The sequence below is a fragment of the Bufo gargarizans genome, chromosome 1 (genome assembly GCF_014858855.1).
Source record: "Bufo gargarizans isolate SCDJY-AF-19 chromosome 1, ASM1485885v1, whole genome shotgun sequence".
NCBI classification, from domain to species: Eukaryota; Metazoa; Chordata; class Amphibia; order Anura; family Bufonidae; genus Bufo; species Bufo gargarizans.
Window position 1 is genome coordinate 36,279,791 of NC_058080.1, and position 24,160 is coordinate 36,303,950.

The 24,160-nt window shown below is 50.8% G+C and overlaps 1 protein-coding gene across 1 annotated transcript in view; it reads right to left on the reverse strand.

Moving 5' to 3' along the window:
- Positions 1-129: 129 nt before the first annotated feature.
- LOC122924407 (PC-esterase domain-containing protein 1A-like) overlaps positions 130-24,160 on the reverse strand; it is a 57,481-nt gene continuing 33,450 nt past the window's right edge. Inside the window, exons 3-9 of the mRNA XM_044275462.1 lie at positions 14,687-14,782; positions 13,451-13,530; positions 1,780-2,012; positions 1,569-1,710; positions 1,060-1,300; positions 514-764; positions 130-144 (exon numbers count right to left, since the gene is read on the reverse strand). Coding sequence (XP_044131397.1) covers positions 130-144; positions 514-764; positions 1,060-1,300; positions 1,569-1,710; positions 1,780-2,012; positions 13,451-13,530; positions 14,687-14,759 — 1,035 coding nt within the window. The 5' untranslated portion in view covers positions 14,760-14,782. The remainder of the gene's footprint in view (positions 145-513; positions 765-1,059; positions 1,301-1,568; positions 1,711-1,779; positions 2,013-13,450; positions 13,531-14,686; positions 14,783-24,160) is intronic.

Below are 24,160 nucleotides of genomic sequence, written 5' to 3' on the forward strand. Positions count from 1 at the left end.
ACAACTGTTGGACAACCTGTAACCACCTGTATGATAGGAGCTCAGCTACAGAGCAGCCAGCAGAACTGTGAAGGCAGCTCCGGAGACACATGACGCAGTCTTGTCACTGCTCCCACCCCAGACACATGGCTAGGAACAAAGCAACTGGAGAAGCACAGGTGAACTGTACAGTTATAGTAGCACAGTTGGAGCTGCACAGCTGGAGCAGCACAGCTGGAGCAGCACAGCTGGAGCAGCACAGCTGGAGCTGTACAGTTGGAGGACGCGGTGCAGGAGGAGGAGGAGGAGGAGGAGGAGGAGGAGAGGATGCGGTGCAGGAGGAGGAGGAGAGGATGCGGTGCAGGAGGAGGAGGAGAGGATGCGGTGCAGGAGGAGGAGGAGAGGATGCGGTGCAGGAGGAGGAGGCGAGGACGCGGTGCAGGAGGAGGAGGAGGAGGAGGAGGAGAGGACGCGGTGCAGGAGGGCACCAGTCACATATAACATTACTGTGTCCATACAGACGGTGATACTTACCAGGCATGGTGTTAATGTCGCTCCCATCGAACAAGGGGTGTCTCGGGATGTATGCACCTCGGCATTGACAGGCGCTGGGAGTCGGGGCTGCTGCCCCCATAGTGTGCCTCCAGGACAGGGAGTGGGCAGAAGTGGACCTCTAAACTGACTGCAGTGCTCCTGCTCCTGGATTGAGGGTAGCAGGTTAACGTTAGGGTCCAGATGTTCTCTCATCGGAACAGAGTCAGGAACAGCGGAGTCAAAAGGAGAGCCTAAAATATGGGGAGAAGAGCAGGTTATAACCAGACTGGCAGATGTAGCAGAGCTCATTATGTCACAGGGTCCTAGTGCAGCCCCCTAGTGAAGGTGTGGGCTCATAAAGTAAGTGCATGGAAAACCTCTGGGATGAGACAGCACCGACAATAAATGCATCCATAGTCCGCCAATGACATGGACGGGCTTATGTATTATTCTAGTGCAGGAATACAGAGACATTAGATCGTAAGCTCCTCAGAACACAGGAAGCAGAGTGTGGGGTACAGTTTGGAGGTAAGCAGTATCACGCACACTTCAGCTTCTTGCCCTTCGGTGCTCTAACCCCCCAGGCCTGTGCGATGTGGGTCAGCAGGATCTGGGTGTACTTCCGATGAGCCACCTGGTTCCAATGGATGGAGTCCGGGCATCTGAGACGCAGGTCACAGCGGAAGTGATAGTGCATGTCCAGAACGTCCAGCTTGTGCAAATCCGCCAAAGTGGCGCTGAAGAAGTTCCCCTCCACGACGTCCATCCGCAGGTTGTGTACCATGTACTGGAGACAGAAACCCAGAACAGCAAAGGGGTTACATGGGGGTAAATATAAGCACCAATCCCCGCACAACCGGACCGCAACGCCCAACGTGTCGACACAGGGAATCCCCCACCCAATGCACGTTCTTCAGGCAGGGTCAGGCAGGGGGCTCCTGCTCAGACAGATGGGCGTGAAGCCCCATGCTCGGTTCCATCACAGCGCCAACATGGCGCCTGCTATATCCATACAGGTGGCCTGTCTTCCCTGACACAGACATTGGCGCAGTTACCTCTGGGATTTCACAATGCTTGAATCCGACTGGCATGGTCATGTTCCATATGATGAGGCATTCGGGGCTCAGCACCTCCTTGAGGCGCTGGAACATCGTGTCCAGGTTGGTCTTGTAAGCCTCCAGATGTTTGTCGTTGTACCTGCAGGAGATGAGGACGATGAGGATCCATCTTAACAATATGGCGGCTACACTGAAATGCGGCGGTCACCTATTGACATCCCAGACGCAGGAGTTTGCTATCAGCACATCGGGCTGGGGGTCGCTCTGGAAATCCGACAGTACGCTCTCCAGGTAAGTAGAGTAGACGCGGGTCAGAAAGTAGAAGCGTACAAGATGGTGGCCGCTCCGGTACTGCCGCACTTCTCGGAAAGTGGTCCCATTGTGCAGTCCATCCAGCTCGCCGCCTTCCACCAGAGCGTCATTCTCAAAAGATAGCTCCCCCTGCAGAGAAAACACATACAATGGCTGAACCAAGTGCTGGAGGATGACCAGCAGCACAGAGGATGTCAGGAAGGGAGCATGCTGTAGGAGGTCAAACAGTGGAAGGAGCAGGGCCCACAGCAGCACAGAGTATGTCAGGAAAGGAGTGTGATGATAATACAGAAGAGCTCACTGTAGGAGAAATGAAGATAGAAAGGGGTTAATATTAGGATAAAATGATCCTGTGTCATACAGAGTCCACGCTGACCTCGCTCCAGAACATTTACCCCCCACATCTGTGGACAGAGAAATCTGCAGCCTTGGAACATGTACAGGTTGTCAGATAAGATGTATCCTGTAGTCAGCGCAGATAACAATAATGAACTAATATGTGCACGTATATGGCGAAATAGATCCAGGACAATCAGCGTGTAATACCCCGCCATATACTGCCCTGTACTCATCACTGTCTATAGTGACCGGATACAATGTATGTCACTGCACTATATATCCAGGACAATCAGCGTGTAATACCCCGCCATATACTGCCCTGTACTCATCACTGTCTATAGTGACCGGATACAATGTATGTCACTGCACTATATATCCAGGACAATCAGCGTGTAATACCCCGCCATATACTGCCCTGTACTCATCACTGTCTACAGTGACCGGATACAATGTATGTCACTACACTATATATCCAGGACAATCAGCGTGTAATACCCCGCCATATACTGTCCTGTACTCATCACTGTCTATAGTGACCGGATACAATGTCTGTCACTACACTATATATCCAGGACACTCAGCGTGTAATACCCCGCCATATACTGTCCTGTACTCATCACTGTCTACACTGACCGGATACAATGTATGTCACTACACTATATATCCAGGACAATCAGCGTGTAATACCCCGCCATATACTGCCCTGTACTCATCACTGTCTATAGTGACCGGATACAATGTATGTCACTACACTATATATCCAGGACAATCAGCGTGTAGTACCCCGCCATATACTGCCCTGTACTCATCACTGTCTACAGTGACCGGATACAATGTATGTCACTACACTATATATCCAGGACAATCAGCGTGTAATACCCCGCCATATACTGCCCTGTACTCATCACTGTCTACAGTGACCGGATACAATGTATGTCACTACACTATATATCCAGGACAATCAGCGTGTAATACCCCGCCATATACTGTCCTCTACTCATACATTGTATCCGGTCACTGTAGACAGTGATGAGTAGAGGACAGTATATGGCGGGGTATTACACGCTGATTGTCCTGGATATATACTGTAATGACATACATTGTATCCGGTCACTATAGACAGTGATGTCATTACAGTATATATCCAGGACAATCAGTGTGTAATACCCCGCCATATACTGTCCTGTACTCATCACTGTCTACAGTGACCGGATACAATGTCTGTCACTACACTATATATCCAGGACAATCAGTGTGTAATACCCCGCCATATACTGCCCTGTACTCATCACTGTCTACAGTGACCGGATACAATGTATGTCACTACACTATATATCCAGGACAATCAGCGTGTAATACCCCGCCATATACTGTCCTGTACTCATCACTGTCTATAGTGACCGGATACAATGTCTGTCATTACAGTATATATCCAGGACAATCAGCGTGTAATACCCCGCCATATACTGTCCTGTACTCATCACTGTCTATAGTGACCGGATACAATGTCTGTCACTACACTATATATCCAGGACAATCAGCGTGTAATACCCCGCCATATACTGCCCTGTACTCATCACTGTCTATAGTGACCGGATACAATGTATGTCACTACACTATATATCCAGGACAATCAGCGTGTAGTACCCCGCCATATACTGCCCTGTACTCATCACTGTCTACAGTGACCGGATACAATGTATGTCACTACACTATATATCCAGGACAATCAGCGTGTAATACCCCGCCATATACTGCCCTGTACTCATCACTGTCTACAGTGACCGGATACAATGTATGTCACTACACTATATATCCAGGACAATCAGCGTGTAATACCCCGCCATATACTGTCCTCTACTCATACATTGTATCCGGTCACTGTAGACAGTGATGAGTAGAGGACAGTATATGGCGGGGTATTACAAGCTGATTGTCCTGGATATATACTGTAATGACATACATTGTATCCGGTCACTATAGACAGTGATGTCATTACAGTATATATCCAGGACAATCAGTGTGTAATACCCCGCCATATACTGTCCTGTACTCATCACTGTCTACAGTGACCGGATACAATGTCTGTCACTACACTATATATCCAGGACAATCAGTGTGTAATACCCCGCCATATACTGCCCTGTACTCATCACTGTCTACAGTGACCGGATACAATGTATGTCACTACACTATATATCCAGGACAATCAGCGTGTAATACCCCGCCATATACTGTCCTGTACTCATCACTGTCTATAGTGACCGGATACAATGTCTGTCATTACAGTATATATCCAGGACAATCAGCGTGTAATACCCCGCCATATACTGTCCTGTACTCATCACTGTCTATAGTGACCGGATACAATGTCTGTCACTACACTATATATCCAGGACAATCAGCGTGTAATACCCTGCCATATACTGTCCTGTACTCATCACTGTCTATAGTGACCGGATACAATGTATGTCACTACACTATATATCCAGGACAATCAGCGTGTAGTACCCCGCCATATACTGTCCTGTACTCATCACTGTCTATAGTGACCGGATACAATGTCTGTCACTACACTATATATCCAGGACAATCAGCGTGTAGTACCCCGCCATATACTGTCCTGTACTCATCACTGTCTATAGTGACCGGATACAATGTATGTCACTACACTATATATGCAGGACAATCAGCGTGTAATACCCCGCCATATACTGTCCTGTACTCATCACTGTCTACAGTGACCGGATACAATGTCTGTCACTACACTATATATCCAGGACAATCAGCGTGTAATACCCCGCCATATACTGTCCTGTACTCATCACTGTCTATAGTGACCAGATACAATGTCTGTCACTACACTATATATCCAGGACAATCAGCGTGTAATACCCTGCCATATACTGTCCTGTACTCATCACTGTCTATAGTGACTGGATACAATGTATGTCACTACACTATATATCCAGGACAATCAGCGTGTAGTACCCCGCCATATACTGTCCTCTACTCATCACTGTCTATAGTGACCGGATACAATGTCTGTCACTACACTATATATCCAGGACAATCAGCGTGTAGTACCCCGCCATATACTGTCCTGTACTCATCACTGTCTATAGTGACCGGATACAATGTATGTCACTACACTATATATGCAGGACAATCAGCGTGTAATACCCCGCCATATACTGTCCTGTACTCATCACTGTCTACAGTGACCGGATACAATGTTTCCCTCTTCGTCCTCCGGCAGCACACCATGGGGTAACCCGACCTCGTTAGCTCCTTGGACCGCCCACCTAGTTAGACAATCAGAGATAGTTAGTCGGTACCTACCTATATAGCCGGCCATCTAGCCGCATCCCCTTGTGTTTTTTCTTTGTCCTCAGCAGTCTGGCCGCCACTCTTGCGGCCAGTTAGGACTTTGCCCGCCTGGTTGAAGCTTCTTCTGTGCGCCATGTATGTTCCCTGGCGCTTTTTTTTCCACATTTCAGAGGCGCCCCGGCAGTAACGAAGGGACCAGAAGTCTTGTCCCTAACTTCCGGTGCGGTGGAACGCACCATGTGGAACGCAGGCGCTGGGCGTCTGACGTCACAGGAAGTTCCGGTTTGGGCGCTAAATTTGAATTATATAAGCTGGGTAAGCCTCTAGCTCACTGCCCTTGTGCCTGGCAGCAGAGCTTTTGCGTTCTTTAAGGTAAATTGCCTGCCCTGTGTCAGGCAGACTTCTCCCCCTGCAAATTCAAGACTATAATTTATTTCTTTTTTGCAGATGTCCAGCTCCAGCAGTAAGAGGTCTAGGAAGACCAAACACAGGCTCTGCCGTGCATGTGAACAACCCCTTCCTGATACGTGCTTGGAAGATGTGTGCGTCGACTGCCTGGAGAGCTCCCCTTTAAGGTCCGCAAAAAAACCTAAGAACAAGTTCTATGCATTTCCTGTATCCAGCCGCTCCCTGAGGATGCTGTGTCTAACATCTGCAAGAACTGCGCTCATTCTGATGATGTATCGGATTCCGATACCAGAAAGCTGATGTCCTTACTCAAGGCCTTTTTAGAAAAGTCCAGTAAGAAGAAGCAGAAATCAAAGCGTTATGTTTCTCCAGCTTCTTCTGATCAAACTTCCCGGTCTGAAGGAGAAGTATCGTCAGATTCGGATCCAGAATTGCCAGTGTTGGAGGACAATTTCTTGTTTAATAAAAATGATGCCAACCTCCTTATTAAAGAGGTCAAGAACATCATGGGGTCCAAAAAAAGAGAAACCCTCTGAACAGAATGAAGAGAACCTGTTCTACTTCCCTAAAAAGAAAGCTACGGTTTTCCCAGCCATCCAGTGCTGAACTCTATTATGCACAAGGAATGGGAACATCCTGTCGGTAAAATCAACCTAGGATCCAGATTCAGGGCCGCCTATAAAACAGATCCGGCTGAATCCACAAGCTGGGAAGCCCCCGCTAGAGTAGATCCTTCCGTTACAAGGCTTGCTAAGAAATCCTTCTTTCCTAGCGATGACTCCTCCTTACTAAAGGACCCTATGGACAAGAAGGCGGATGACCTCCTGAAGAGGCTTCATACTTATATGGCCTCCCTGAATAAGGCAGCTATGGCCGCGGTTCCGGTGGCACGTGCGCAGCGCGTCTGGCTAAGTCACCTAGGAAGGGATATTGAGGATGGAGTTTCCCGAGACGAATTACTCCAACAATTGCCGACTCTAAAACTGGCTGTGGAATTCTTATGTGATTTCCCTGTTGACTCCTTGAGACTGACAGCAAAGAATATGGCCCTGGCCAACTCCGTAAGAAGAGTCACATGGCTGAAGTTGTGGTCTGGTGACCCTGCGTCTAAGAGCAACTTGTGTTCCTTGCCCTTTGAGCCTGGCAAGCTTTTTGGCTCCCATCTGGACAAGCTCCTGGAGTCCAATACTGAGGATAAGGTCCTCAACTTCCCTCAAATTAAAAGGAAAGAAAAAGCTAAGTTTTTTCGTCCCTATAAGGGCCAGGATTATAGAAGATCCAGCTTCAGAGGACGCCCCCACAGGGGAAGATCAAGCAATAGGCCGGGTACAGAGGGATATAGGAAGAAGTCTGAAGATTTCAAGCAGCCCAAAACCGAATTCTGACGCCAAAGGTCAAGTAGGAGGCCGATTGTCCCGTTTTTATTCAGAATGGAAGCGAATAACGTCAGACATCTGGTCTCTCCAGATAGTAAAGGAGGGATACGATTTAGAATTCTGCCAGTCTCCTCGAGATCGTTTCGTCCTGAACGAGAAAAATCAATGTCTCTTCCATCTTCTGCAGGAGTTCCTGGAAAAGGGCGCTCTAGAACCGGTACCCTTCAGTCAAAAAGGGAAAGGAGTATACTCCAGAATATTCGCTGTCCCCAAAGCGGACGGGGGAAACAGGCTGATTATAGACCTACAGTACCTGAACCATCACATGAAGAAGATACACTTCAAGATGGAAACAATAAGATCCATCACAGCAGTACTCAAACGGAATCAATTCTTGGGGTCCTTGGATCTCAAGGACGCATATCTCCATATACCTATAAAGAGCTCGGCGAGAAGATTCTTGAGGGTGGCAATCCAGGTCAAGAGAAAAACCCTTCACTTTCAGTTCAAGGCACTTCCGTTTGGTCTGTGTTCTGCACCAAGAGTATTTACGAAGATGGCAGTCGTCATAGCAGCAGAGTTACGCCTTCAGGGAATCCTCGTCTTTCCCTACCTGGACGATTGGCTCATTGCAGCAGATTCCAGAGACATTCTGCAAGCGCATCTCAAGACAGCAATAGAGCTTCTTCAATCCCTGGGCTTCTTAATAAACTGGAAGAAGTCGGACATCACCCCCTCTACCTCCAAGAACTTTCTCGGTCTCCTAATAAATACAGACTCCATGATGTTATACCTAACTCCAGCGAGGGTAGAAATCTTGAGAAAAGAAATAAAGACCCTAATGACCCTACGTTCCCCCTCTGTCCGCAGGGTTATGAAGACTTTAGGCCATATGACAGCAACTTCGGATGCGGTACCCAGGGCCGGCCTTAGGCCTTTAGGCGCCCTGTGCGAGAAAGCTTTACAGCGCCCCTCAGTGAACACGCCCCTCAGTGACCACGCCCCTCAGTAACCACACCCCTTCAGTGGTCACACCCATTTCTCCAATATCGGCTCCATTTAAAACCTTCCATTCCGTTAAGTCCCCCAAAAAGTGCAGCACCTTACCAATTCTGCTGACAATGGAGATAGGGTAGTGGTAGAAGGGGACAGGTAAAGGTAGATTTGGTGAGATGTTAGGTAGAGGAGAAGAAAACAGGTCTGTGCAGTGTCAGACAATACGTGAGGGGTAGTTTTACATCATGGCCGTTCTAACTCCTGCTAGAGCCACTGGTCACTACAGTATGTGTCACCATGGGCAGCCTATGATGGAGGGAGTGACCGATCGCTCATCATTATACCATTGTATGGAAGGTCTGAGGCATTGGCCAGGGCAGTATCTATGTCAATGGCTTCTGCGGGTTATAGCAGATACCTGCAGCTCCTTAATCCGCCTCTGGATAGCTTCCAGACTGCTGCTTCGAAAATCAAGGAAACCAAGAGAGGTGAGGGCCTGAGCAGATGGATGGGCCGAGAGAGAGAGAGACAGGAGGAATAGAAAGTGAGAGGGAAAATAACCATAGGGAGCAGTGGTGAGCATGCACGACCTGTGACAGTAAGGACCTCTATGTATCTGCTAGGGCTGCAGCTAACGATTATTTGAATAATGGCTTAGGAAGATCTGTTATGGAGAGGGGGATCTGTGGGTGGCGCTGTTATGGAGAGGGGGATCTGTGGGTGGCGCTGTTATGGAGAGGGGGATCTGTGGTGGCGCTGTTATGGAGAGGGGGATCTGTGGGTGGCGCTGCTATGGAGAGGGGGATCTGTCTATGGCACTGTTATGGAGAGGGGGATCTGTGCACTGTTTTGGAGAGGGGGATCTGTCTATGGCACTGCTATGGGGAGGGGGGATATGTGCACTGTTATGGAGAGGGGGATATGTGCACTGTTATGGAGAGGGGGATCTGTGCACTGTTATGGAGAGGGGGATCTGTGCACTGTTATGGGCATAACAGTGCACATATTCCTTTCCCCATAACAGTGCACATATTCCTTTCCCCATAACAGTGCACATATTCCTTTCCCCATAACAGTGCACATATTCCTTTCCCCATAACAGTGCACATATTCCTTTCCCCATAACAGTGCACATATCCCCCCCTCCCCATAGCAGTGCCATAGACAGATCCTCCCCCCTCCCTATAGCGGTGCCATAGACCGATCCCCCTCTCCATAGCAGCGCCGGCCCCGCTGCTCACAGCAGACTAATCACTTACTGCATCTTTATTTTACCTTACAATCGTGACGCTCCAGTAACAACTAACAGGCAGAGAGGAGGGCCGCGTAACGTCACTTACTCACGTGACGCACCTGCTCCGCCCACTTTATGAATGAAGGAGGCGGAGCAGGTGCGTCACGTGAGTAAGTGACGTTACGCCGCCCTCCTCTCTGCCTGTAGTTGTTACTGGAGCGTCACGATTGTAAGGTAAAATAAAGATGCAGCGACTTAAAGTAAACCGCCCGCCCGGCGCCCGAATCGACGATTATTCGATAACTGGATTCGTCGACAGCGAATCCAGTTATCGATTACATTGATTAATCGTTGCAGCCCTAGTGTCTGCAGCACCGCATGCACGGCTCATCCTCTCACCTGAGGTGTTAGGATACCATCTTGCTTTCTCCAGGAGATTGTTGGAGTGGGGCTCCCTAGCGCTCTACAGTACAGCCGGGCGGTGTCCCCTTCTCTGACCTCTGTCCGCTCTGGGCTCACCTGGACGTCTGGCAAATTTCCACCTGCTAGCAAAGGAGTCAGGAGACGTAATTAAAATTACTAATTCCCATAAAATATTAGGTAATAGCCACCTCCCTCCCCTTTTCTTAGAGGCCTGGCAATCATAAAAGTTTTAAAACTAATACTATAAATACATCTGCTGACCTGTGCTGTCTGTGGACTGTGGGAGTCTCACTCTCTGTTGTGGCTGCTGCTGCTGGCTGGCGCTCGCTCCGCCTCCTTCTTCTCTCTCTGCCTGTGCGGCAGCTGCGGCCTGCGTTACACTCCAGCAGCCAGTCTGGTCTGCTTTGCTCTGTCCAGGCAGAAGAGCGGAGCGCAGAGCAGACGCGGGCCCCGCCCCCTCCTCACTCAGTCTCTAGTCCGGACCAGTGACTGACTCATTCATGTAATGTTCATGTGCTGTAGATGGCCGGCGGGCGGCGGCGGCGACAAAATATATTAATAGTAGTACAGTACTAGTAAGTAGTAGTACTGTAGTAGACAGACTTCACTTAGAGTTCGGCGGGCTGTGACGGCCGCCCGGCGCCCCTGTTGCTATGGCGCCCTGTGCGGCCGCACAGCCCGCACACCCCAAAGGCCGGCCCTGGCGGTACCATGGGCCTTGATACACGCCAGAGACCTTCAGCAGGATATGTTGAGAACCTGGCATCACACTCGGCACAATCTAGAGGCGAGAGTAAATATAAGAACCTCAACTGTACAAAGTCTAAAGTGGTGGCTTTCAGCCAAGAATCTCTCCCGGGGGAAAGTATTACAATTCAGGTCTCCGGTGGAAATCACCACAGATGCCTCCAGCAGTGGTTGGGGAGCACACTTTCAGGACAAATGGATCCAGGGGGAATGGTCGACGCATCAGAAGAAGCGCTCTTCAAACTACAGAGAGCTGAAGGCAATATTTCTAGCCCTGCTCCACTTCCAGCCGTTTATCGAGAGAAAATATGTGATGATTCGTTCAGACAATCTTCCAGAGGTGTTCTACCTGAACAAACAAGGAGGTACAAGGAATGCTGCGCTCCTGAATCTGTGCAAGGAGATATTCCTTTGGGCAGAAGTGCATCTCTCAGAATTAAGAGCGACGCATATAAAAGGTTGCTTGAATACTCGAGCGGATCTCTTGAGTCGGAAGAAGATCAGTCAGTCGGAATGGGAATTGAATCCTGTTATTTTCCAACAAATCGTAAACAGATGGGGTTGTCCGGATTGGGATCTCATGGCATCCAAGGAAAACAGGAAGTTGACCAACTACTGCTCCCTAAACAGGAGGAATCGGCCCACAGTAGTGGATGCGTTCTCCATCAGTTGGAAGCACCTATTCGTCTATCTTTTCCCACCTGTTCCTCTCATCCTGAGGGTTCTGAGGAAAATCCTGCTGGAGAGACCCCGAGCCATCCTAATAGCCCCATTCTGGCCCAGAAGGTCCTGGTTCCCTCTCCTGCTTCAGATGTCGAAGAGAGAATACTGGAAGCTACCGCTAGTTCCCAACTTACTTCTTCAGAACGGCCTGTACCATCAACATCTGGACAGGCTACACCTTACGGCCTGGAGACTGAGAGAACCAGACTAGAACAGGAAGGTCTTACCGAATCAGTGATTTCTATCCTACTGTGCTCACGCAAAGATTCCACTAATAAGAAATGTGCGAGGATCTGGAAGAAGTTTGTGACCTGGTCAACAGAATCTAACTATCCAGAGGTTACAGTCAAGTCCATTCTACAATTCCTCCAAGAGGGTTTCCAGAAGGGATTTAAGCCCAATACTTTAAAGGCTCACATGACAGCGATCAATGTGATGACAGAGAATACATTTCTTAATCACCCTCTCATATCCAGATTCTTCAAAGCCATAAGGAAACTGAAGCCAACCTTAAGAGAACCTGTCCCTGTCTGGGATCTCTCCCTGGTCCTTAGGAAGTTGTTGACTCCGCCTTTTGAGCCCCTTCAAGATACAGACCTTAAATGGTTGTCTTACAAAGTATTATTTCTGGTGGCTATTACCTCAGCAAAGCGCCTAGGAGAACTACAGGCCTTATCCTCGAGACATCCCTATCTTAGATTCCTGCCCGACGGTGTATTGTTGCGTACCATGCCCTCCTTTATACCGAAGATCTTTTCCACGGACAATGTGAATAGAGAAGCTTTCCTACCTGTGTTTATTCCTGACCCTGCTAACGATCAGGAGGAACACTTACATACTCTAGATGTTAAAAGAGCCATTGAAATCTATTTGGAGAGAACAGCAGATTTCAGGAATGCAGAAAGCCTATTTGTGTCCTTTTCAGGATGAAGGAAGGGTCATCAGCCATCTAAAGACACCCTGGCTAGATGGATAAGGTCTACGATTATAGAAGCTTACGAATTAGAAGGTCTCTCTTCTCCGTTCCCTCTAAGAGCACATTCAACAAGAGCTACCGCGGTCTCCTGGGCGGAACAAGCGCAAGTCTCTATCCAAGACATCTGTAACGCTGCGTCCTGGTCCAAGTCTCTCACCTTTGCCAAGCGGCTGGACATCAACGCTAAAAGCTCAGCCTTCGGCACTGGAGTGTTGAATGCAGCCTTGCAGATTGATGCCCCCCCCTTCGTGATCTATAACAATCCCATGGTGTGCTGCCGGAGGACGAAGAGGGAAAGGAAAAATACGTACCTGGGATTTTACTTTCCTTGAGTCCGGAGGCAGCACATATATATCCTCCCAAATAAAGAGCTTTCCTTAGCAGGAATTTTTTGTCTGAATCTATTTTTTTAAAACACAAGGGGATGCGGCTGGAGGACCTCCTATATAGGTACTGACTAACTATCTCTGATTGTCTAACTAGGTGGGCGGCCCAAGGAGCTAACGAGGTCGGGTTAACCCATGGTGTGCTGCCGGAGGACTCAAGGAAAGTAAAATCCCAGGTACGTATTTTTCCTATGTCACTACACTATATATTACACTAACACTTTCTGATTGCTTTTTATTCCAATTTAAGCAAAAAGCAGCAAATTCTGGAATTTTTTATGGTATTCTGTGTAGGGGATAAGTTACGTGATAATGGTGTAGTGCGGGTCGCTACGGACGTCATCTGGTTCTATTCTATATACACGTCACTGTGCTGCCTATGCAGTACAGTGTATTATACTGCCAGCGCTATACCAGAGAGCCCCCAGGATCATCACAGGCGGGGTGTCAATGGGAGACAGCGGGAGCCCCCCCTCCAAACCACTTAGATGCCACTAAGACCCAGCAGCTACTGAGCGATCACTGGGACTACGGCCCACCCCATGTACAGCAATCAGGAAGGTAGGTAGTTAAGGAAGGTCCCCCTTACATCAGCAGCCGTGGGGTCGGACCCTCTCTAGGACACTCACCCTTTTTCTCATCTGTTCTTCAGAGAGAAACGCGTCGTCCTGCAGCATCTTCACCAGGTCTTTGTAGACGGATCTCTGAACTGAAAGACAGGAGCCCTGAGCCATCAGCCCCGATACTGGGAGCAATGCTCTGCACATGAGGGGCACAGGACTGTACACAGCACCTACTGGAGCAATGCTCTGCACATGAGGGGCACAGGACTGTACACAGCCCCGATACTGGGAGCAATGCTCTGCACATGAGCGGTACAGGACTGTACACAGTACCTACTGGAGCAATGCTCTGCACATGAGGGGTACAGGACTGTACACAGTACCTACTGGAGCAATGCTCTGCACATGAGGGGTACAGGACTGTACACAGTACCTACTGGAGCAATGCTCTGCACATGAGGGGTACAGGACTGTACACAGCACCTACTGGAGCAATGCTCTGCACATGAGGGGTACAGGACTGTACACAGCACCTACGGGAGCAATGCTCTGCACATGAGGGGCACAGGACTGTACACAGTACCTACTGGAGCAATGCTCTGCACATGAGGGGTACAGGACTGTACACAGTACCTACTGGAGCAATGCTCTGCACATGAGGGGTACAGGACTGTACACAGTACCTACGGGAGCAATGCTCTGCACATGAGGGGCACAGGACTGTACACAGCACCTACTGGAGCAATGCTCTGCACATGAGGGGCACAGGACTGTACACAGCCCCGATACTGGGAGCAATGCTCTGCACATGAGCGGTACAGGACTGTACACAGTACCTACTGGAGCAATGCTCTGCACATGAGCGGTACAGGACTGTACACAGCCCCGATACTGGGAGCAATGCTCTGCACATGAGGGGCACAGGACTGTACACAGCCCCGATACTGGGAGCAATGCTCTGCACATGAGCGGTACAGGACTGTACACAGTACCTACTGGAGCAATGCTCTGCACATGAGGGGTACAGGACTGTACACAGTACCTACTGGAGCAATGCTCTGCACATGAGGGGCACAGGACTGTACAGAGCACCTACGGGAGCAATGCTCTGCACATGAGGGGCACAGGACTGTACACAGTACCTACTGGAGCAATGCTCTGCACATGACTGTACAGAGCACCTACGGGAGCAATGCTCTGCACATGAGCGGTACAGGACTGTACACAGCACCTACGGGAGCAATGCTCTGCACATGAGGGGTACAGGACTGTACACAGTACCTACTGGACGTGGTCACTTACTGGAGTCTCCAAGGACAACAACATACTTGTTGTGCAGTAACTTGCGGACATCTGCTGAGCGATAGCCTCCCATGACCGGACCCCAACATCCAGGACCTGCAATAGACACACATCAGTCAGCGTCACATGAAGACCACCTACCTCACACTGTGCCCCCTCATGTCACCATCAAGGTGTAGACTCCACAATTACCATACAGTTACAAAATAACAGCCGCATACGGTATGTGAATAATACTGCCATACTATGACTGGATAAGGGTCCATTCACACGTCCGCAACCTGTTTTGCGGATCCACGGTTCCGCAAAACACGGACAGCGTCAATGTGCGTCCCGCATTTTGAGGACCGCACATTGCTGGCACTATAGAATATGCCTATTCTTGTCCACCATACAGTGGCCGGATAGCGCCGCCATACAGTGGCCGGATAGCGCCGCCATACAGTGGCCGGATAGCGCCGCCATACAGTGGCCGGATAGCGCCGCCATACAGTGGCCGGATAGCGCCGCCATACAGTGGCCGGATAGCGCCGCCATACAGTGGCCGGATAGCGCCGCCATACAGTGGCCGGATAGCGCCGCCATACAGTGGCCGGATAGCGCCGCCATACAGTGGCCGGATAGCGCCGCCATACAGTGGCCGGATAGCGCCGCCATACAGTGGCCGGATAGCACCGCCATACAGTGGCCGGATAGCACCGCCATACAGTGGCCGGATAGCACCGCCATACAGTGGCCGGATAGCACCGCCATACAGTGGCCGGATAGCACCGCCATACAGTGGCCGGATAACACCGCCATACAGTGGCCGGATAACACCCATAACTTCTCAGTTTCTTCGGCTGTGTTCACACTGCTTTCGCCCTCGGCTTTCTGCTGGAGGCAAACGTTTTATACACCACGATGGATCCAATCACGTGGTAAATGAGGTGAACAGAGAGAAGACCATTCATCTATCTGGTCATTTCTGGATTTTCTGTATGGGGTACCAACTGGATGGCACTGTATGGGGGGTACCCTGCGGATGGCACTGTATGAGGGGTACCCTGCGGATGGCACTGTATGAGGGGTACCCTGCGGATGGCACTGTATGAGGGGTACCCTGCGGATGGCACTGTATGAGGGGTACCCTGCGGATGGCACTGTATGAGGGGTACCCTGCGGATGGCACTGTATGAGGGGTACTCTGCGGATGGCACTGTATGAGGGGTACCCTGCGGATGGCACTGTATGAGGGGTACCATCTGGATGACACTGTATGGAGGTACCCTGTGGATGGCACTGTATGTGGGGTACCCTGTGGATGGCACTGTATGTGGGGTACCCTGTGGATGGCACTGTATGTGGGGTACCCTGTGGATGGCACTGTATGTGGGGAACCCTGTGGATGGCACTGTATGTGGGGAACCCTGTGGATGGCACTGTATGTGGGGAACCCTGTGGATGGCACTGTTTGTGGGGTACCCTGCGGATGGCACTGTTTGTGGGGTACCCTGCGGATGGCACTGTATGGGGGGTACCCTGCGGATGGCACTGTATGGGGGGTACCCTGCGGATGGCACTGTATGGGGGGTACCCTGTGGATGGCACTGTATGGGGGGTACCCTGTGGATGGCACTGTATGGGGGGTACCCTGTGGATGGCACTGTATGGGGGGTACCCTGTGGATGGCACTGTATGGGGGTACCTTGTGGATGGCACTGTATGGGGGTACCCTGTGGATGGCACTGTATGGGGGTACCTTGTGGATGGCACTGTATGGGGGTACCTTGTATATGGCACTGTATGGGGGGTACCCTGTGGATGGCACTGTATGGGGGTACCCTGTGGCTAGAGCTATGTGGGGGCACTATGGCTGTAGCAGGCACTGTAATAGCACCTCAGCTGTTGCAGAACTTCTTATTAGAGTAGTAAAGAGGTTCTGCAGCAGCTGGGGTGTGTGAGAAGAGGTCACACATTACAGGAGACATTCCATATATAAAGCGTGTACATCATGTCCTCACTCATCCTCCAGTCACCCCCAGAGCTGCGCTCACAATTCTCCTGTTACACTCCAGTTCCGTCATGTGATTTACACGTATGTAAGAAGCGTTCACTTCCACAGGAGCTCCAGGCCATGCACATTACACCCCCCTCACCTGATAGAGCGCCCCCTCCTGATCGCCACCTCAAGTCAGCAGAAGCCAGTGACCGCAGCTCTGGGAGTGATTGGAGTAGAAATCAGTCAGAGATGAGGAGGAGAACAGGGATCTGAGGCAGCAGAGGACATGGGGGGGGGGGGGGTCCTTCTGGGGGCGGCACCTCTAATGGGCTGGAAACCACGCAGGAGGGTCCAGGGCACACTGCATAAGTCTGCACGCCCCTGAAGCCTGGAGAACCGAAAGTAAAAGCGTCCCAGAAGTTTCTATTCTCTGAAAGCTGAGAACAAACGTAACAGAGAGGGGTCATCACCCTGTGAGATGCTCTGCAGCAGACCCTGTATGTACACAGTGTATACCCCACACAATACTGCCGAGCACAGAGGGGTCATCACCCTGAGAGATGCTCTGCAGCAGACCCTGTATGTACACAGTGTATACCCCACACAATACTGCCGAGCACAGAGGGGTCATCACCCTGTGAGATGCTCTGCAGCAGACCCTGTATGTACACAGTGTATACCCCACACAATACTGCCGAGCACAGAGGGGTCATCACCCTGAGAGATGCTCTGCAGCAGACCCTGTATGTACACAGTGTATACCCCACACAATACTGCCGAGCACAGAGGGGTCATCACCCTGTGAGATGCTCTGCAGTGGACCCTTTACATGGAGTATACCTCACACAATACTGCCGAGTACAGAGAGGGGTCATCACCCTGTGAGATGCTCTGCAGCGGACCCTGTACACAGAGTATACCACACACAATGCTGCAGAGCACAGAGAGGGGTCATCACCCTGTGAGATGCTCTGCAGTGGACCCTGTACATGGAGTATACCCCACACAATACTGCACAAAGAGGAGTCATCACCCTGTGAGATGCTCTGCAGTGGACCCTGTACATGGAGTATACCACACACAATACTGCAGAGTACAGAGAGGGGTCATCACCCTGTGAGATGCTCTGCAGTGGACCCTGTACATGGAGTATACCACACACAATACTGCACAGAGAGGAGTCATCACCCTGTGAGATGCTCTGCAGCGGACCCTGTATGTACACAGTGTATACCCCACACAATACTGCCGAGTACAGAGAGGGGTCATCTCCCTGTGAGATGCTCTGCAGAAAAAACCCTGTATGTACACAGTGTATACCCCACACAATACTGCCGAGCACAGAGGGGTCATCTCCCTGTGAGATGCTCTGCAGCGGACCCTGTACACAGTGTATACCCCACACAATACTGCAGAGCACAGAGAGGGGTCATCACCCTGTGAGATGCTCTGCAGCGGACCCTGTATGTACACAGTGTATACCCCACACAATACTGCAGAGCACAGAGAGGGGTCATCACCCTGTGAGATGCTCTGCAGCAGACCCTGTACACAGTGTATACCCCACACAATACTACCGAGCACAGAGGGGTCATCACCCTGTGAGATGCTCTGCAGCAGACCCTGTATGTACACAGTGTATACCCCACACAATACTGCACAGAGAGGAGTCATCACCCTGTGAGATGCTCTGCAGCAGACCCTGTATGTACACAGTGTATACCCCACACATTACTGCCGAAAACAGAGAGGGGTCATCACCCTGTGAGATGCTCTGCAGAAGACCCTGTATCTCCACAGTGTATACCCCACACAATACTGCCGAGCACAGAGGGGTCATCTCCCTGTGAGATGCTCTGCAGCGGAACCTGTATGTACACAGTGTATACCCCACACAATACTGCCGAGTACAGAGAGGGGTCATCACCCTGTGAGATGCTCTGCAGAAGACCCTGTATGTACACAGTGTATACCCCACACAATACTGCAGAGCACAGAGAGGGGTCATCTCCCTGTGAGATGCTCTGCAGAAAACCCCTGTATGTACACAGTGTATACCCCACACAATACTGCCGAGCACAGAGGGGTCATCACCCTGTGAGATGCTCTGCAGCGGACCCTGTACACAGTGTATACCCCACACAATACTGCAGAGCACAGAGAGGGGCCATCACCCTGTGAGATGCTCTGCAGCAGACCCTGTATGTACACAGTGTATACCCCACACAATACTGCAGAGTACAGAGAGGGGTCATCACCCTGTGAGATGCTCTGCAGCGGACCCTGTATGTACACAGTGTATACCCCACACAATACTGCAGAGCACAGAGAGGGGTCATCACCCTGTGAGATGCTCTGCAGAAGACCCTGTATGTACACAGTGTATACCCCACACAATACTGCCGAGCACAGAGGGGTCATCACCCTGTGAGATGCTCTGCAGAAGACCCTGTATGTACACAGTGTATACCCCGCACAATACTGCCGAGTACAGAGACGGGAAATCACCCTGTGAGATGCTCTGCAGCAGACCCTATATCTCCACAGTGTATACCCCACACAATACTGCAGAGCACAGAGAGGGGTCATCTCCCTGTGAGATGCTCTGCAGAAGACCCTGTACATGGAGTATACCCCACACAATACTGCAGAGTACAGAGAGGGGTCATCACCCTGTGAGATGCTCTGCAGTAGACCCTGTATGTACACAGTGTATACCCCACACAATACTGCAGAGTACAGAGAGGGGTCATCACCCTGTGAGATGCTCTGCAGTAGACCCTGTATGTACACAGTGTATACCCCACACAATACTGCAGAGCACAGAGAGGGGTCATCACCCTGTGAGATGCTCTGCAGAAGACCCTGTATGTACACAGTGTATACCCCACACAATACTGCCGAGCACAGAGGGGTCATCACCCTGTGAGATGCTCTGCAGAAGACCCTGTATGTACACAGTGTATACCCCACACAATACTGCAGAGCACAGAGAGGGGTCATCTCCCTGTGAGATGCTCTGCAGAAGACCCTGTATGTACACAGTGTATACCCCACACAATACTGCCGAGTACAGAGAGGGGTCATCACCCTGTGAGATGCTCTGCAGTGGACCCTGTATGTACACAGTGTATACCCCACACAATACTGCCGAGTACAGAGACGGGACATCACCCTGTGAGATGCTCTGCAGCGGACCCTGTATGTACACAGTGTATACCCCACACAATACTGCCGAGTACAGAGAGGGGTCATCACCCTGTGAGATGCTCTGCAGCAGACCCTGTACACAGTGTATACCCCACACAAAACTGCCGAGTACAGAGAGGGGTCATCACTCTGCGAGATGCTCTGCAGCAGACCCTGTACATGGAGTATACCCCACACAATACTGCCGAGCACAGAGAGGGGTCATCACCCTGTGAGATGCTCTGCAGTGGATCCTGTACATGGAGTATACACCACACAATACTGCAGAGTACAGAGAGGGGTCATCACCCTGTGAGATGCTCTGCAGTGGACCCTGTACATGGAGTATACCCCACACAATACTGCAGAGCACAGAGAGGAGTCATCACCCTGTGAGATGCTCTGCAGCAGACCCTGTACATGGAGTATACCCCACACAATACTGCTGAGCACAGAGAGGGGTCATCACCCTGTGAGATGCTCTGCAGTAGACCCTGAACATGGAGTATACCCCACACAATACTGCCGAGCACAGAGACAGGTCATCACCCTGTGAGATGCTCTGCAGCAGACCCTGTACATGGAGTATACCACACACAATACTGCAGAGTACAGAGAGGAGTCATCATCCTGTGAGATGCTCTGCAGCAGACCCTGTACATGGAGTATACCACACACAATACTGCACAGAGAGGAGTCATCACCCTGTGAGATGCTCTGCAGCAGACCCTGTACATGGAGTATACCTCACACAATACTGCAGAGTACAGAGAGGGGTCATCACCCTGTGAGATGCTCTGCAGTGGACCCTGTATGTACACAGTGTATACCCCACACAATACTGCCGAGTACAGAGACGGGACATCACCCTGTGAGATGCTCTGCAGCGGACCCTGTATGTACACAGTGTATACCCCACACAATACTGCCGAGTACAGAGACGGGACATCACCCTGTGAGATGCTCTGCAGCGGACCCTGTATGTACACAGTGTATACCCCACACAATACTGCCGAGTACAGAGAGGGGTCATCACCCTGTGAGATGCTCTGCAGCAGACCCTGTATGTACACAGTGTATACCCCACACAATACTGCCGAGTACAGAGAGGGGTCATCACTCTGTGAGATGCTCTGCAGCAGACCCTGTACATGGAGTATACACCACACAATACTGCAGAGTACAGAGAGGGGTCATCACCCTGTGAGATGCTCTGCAGTGGACCCTGTACATGGAGTATACCCCACACAATACTGCAGAGCACAGAGAGGAGTCATCACCCTGTGAGATGCTCTGCAGTGGACCCTGTACATGGAGTATACCCCACACAATACTGCTGAGCACAGAGGGGTCATCACCCTGTGAGATGCTCTGCAGCAGACCCTGTACATGGAGTATACCACACACAATACTGCAGAGTACAGAGAGGAGTCATCATCCTGTGAGATGCTCTGCAGCAGACCCTGTACATGGAGTATACCCCACACAATACTGCACAAAGAGGAGTCATCACCCTGTGAGATGCTCTGCAGTGGACCCTGTACATGGAGTATACCCCACACAATACTGCTGAGCACAGAGGGGTCATCATCCTGTGAGATGCTCTGCAGTAGACCCTGTACATGGAGTATACCACACACAATACTGCCGAGCACAGAGACGGGTCATCATCCTGTGAGATGCTCTGCAGTAGACCCTGTACATGGAGTATACCACACACAATACTGCCGAGCACAGAGACGGGTCATCATCCTGTGAGATGCTCTGCAGTAGACCCTGTACATGGAGTATACCACACACAATACTGCCGAGCACAGACGGGACATCACCCTGTGAGATGCTCTGCAGCAGACCCTATATCTCCACAGTGTATACCCCACACAATACTGCAGAGCACAGAGAGGGGTCATCACCCTGTGAGATGCTCTGCAGCGGACCCTGTATGTACACAGTGTATACCCCACACAATACTGCCGAGCACAGAGGGGTCATCACCCTGTGAGATGCTCTGCAGCAGACCCTGTATGTACACAGTGTATACCCCACACAATACTGCAGAGCACAGAGACGGGTCATCACCCTGTGAAATGCTCTGCAGCGGACCCTGTATGTACACAGTGTATACCCCACACAATACTGCCGAGTACAGAGAGGGGTCATCACCCTGTGAGATGCTCTGCAGTGGACCCTGTACATGGAGTATACCCCACACAATACTGCTGAGCACAGAGGGGTCATCACCCTGTGAGATGCTCTGCAGTAGACCCTGTACATGGAGTATACCACACACAATACTGCCGAGCACAGACGGGACATCACCCTGTGAGATGCTCTGCAGCAGACCCTATATCTCCACAGTGTATACCCCACACAATACTGCAGAGCACAGAGAGGGGTCATCACCCTGTGAGATGCTCTGCAGTGGACCCTGTACATGGAGTATACCACACACAATACTGCACAGAGAGGGGTCATCACCCTGTGAGATGCTCTGTAGCGGACCCTGTATGTACACAGTGTATACCCCACACAATACTGCCGAGCACAGAGGGGTCATCACCCTGTGAGATGCTCTGCAGCAGACCCTGTATGTACACAGTGTATACCCCACACAATACTGCCGAGCACAGAGACGGGTCATCACCCTGTGAAATGCTCTGCAGCGGACCCTGTATGTACACAGTGTATACCCCACACAATACTGCAGAGCACAGAGAGGGGTCATCACCCTGTGAGATGCTCTGCAGCAGACCCTGTACATGGAGTATACCCCACACAATACTGCAGAGTACAGAGAGGGGTCATCACCCTGTGAGATGCTCTGCAGTAGACCCTGTACATGGAGTATACCCCACACAATACTGCAGAGCACAGAGAGGGGTCATCACCCTGTGAGATGCTCTGCAGTAGACCCTGTACATGGAGTATACCTCACACAATACTGCAGAGTACAGAGAGGGGTCATCACCCTGTGAGATGCTCTGCAGTGGACCCTGTACATGGAGTATACCACACACAATACTGCTGAGCACAGAGACGGGTCATCATCCTGTGAGATGCTCTGCAGTAGACCCTGTACATGGAGTATACCCCACACAATACTGCCGAGCACAGAGACGGGTCATCATCCTGTGAGATGCTCTGCAGTAGACCCTGTACATGGAGTATACCACACACAATACTGCCGAGCACAGACGGGACATCACCCTGTGAGATGCTCTGCAGCAGACCCTGTACATGGAGTATACCCCACACAATACTGCAGAGTACAGAGGGGTCATCACCCTGTGAGATGCTCTGCAGTAGACCCTGTACATGGAGTATACCTCACACAATACTGCAGAGTACAGAGAGGAGTCATCACCCTGTGAGATGCTCTGCAGTGGACCCTGTACATGGAGTATACCCCACACAATACTGCCGAGTACAGAGACGGGTCATCACCCTGTGAGATGCTCTGCAGCAGACCCTGTACATGGAGTATACCCCACACAATACTGCCGAGCACAGAGAGGGGTCATCACCCTGTGAGATGCTCTGCAGTGGACCCTGTACATGGAGTATACCCCACACAATACTGCCGAGTACAGAGAGGGGTCATCACCCTGTGAGATGCTCTGCAGCAGACCCTGTACATGGAGTATACACCACACAATACTGCTGAGTACAGAGAGGGGTCATCACCCTGTGAGATGCTCTGCAGTGGACCCTGTACATGGAGTATACCCCACACAATACTGCAGAGTACAGAGAGGGGTCATCAACCTGTGAGATGCTCTGCAGCAGACCCTGTACATGGGGTATACCCCACACAATGCTGCCGAGCACAGAGAGGGGTCATCACCTTGTGAGATGCTCTGCAGTAGACCCTGTACATGGAGTATACCTCACACAATACTGCAGAGTACAGAGAGGAGTCATCACCCTGTGAGATGCTCTGCAGTGGACCCTGTACATGGAGTATACCCCACACAATACTGCCGAGTACAGAGACGGGTCATCACCCTGTGAGATGCTCTGCAGCAGACCCTGTACATGGAGTATACCCCACACAATACTGCCGAGCACAGAGAGGGGTCATCACCCTGTGAGATGCTCTGCAGTGGACCCTGTACATGGAGTATACCCCACACAATACTGCCGAGTACAGAGAGGGGTCATCACCCTGTGAGATGCTCTGCAGCAGACCCTGTACATGGAGTATACACCACACAATACTGCTGAGTACAGAGAGGGGTCATCACCCTGTGAGATGCTCTGCAGTGGACCCTGTACATGGAGTATACCCCACACAATACTGCCTC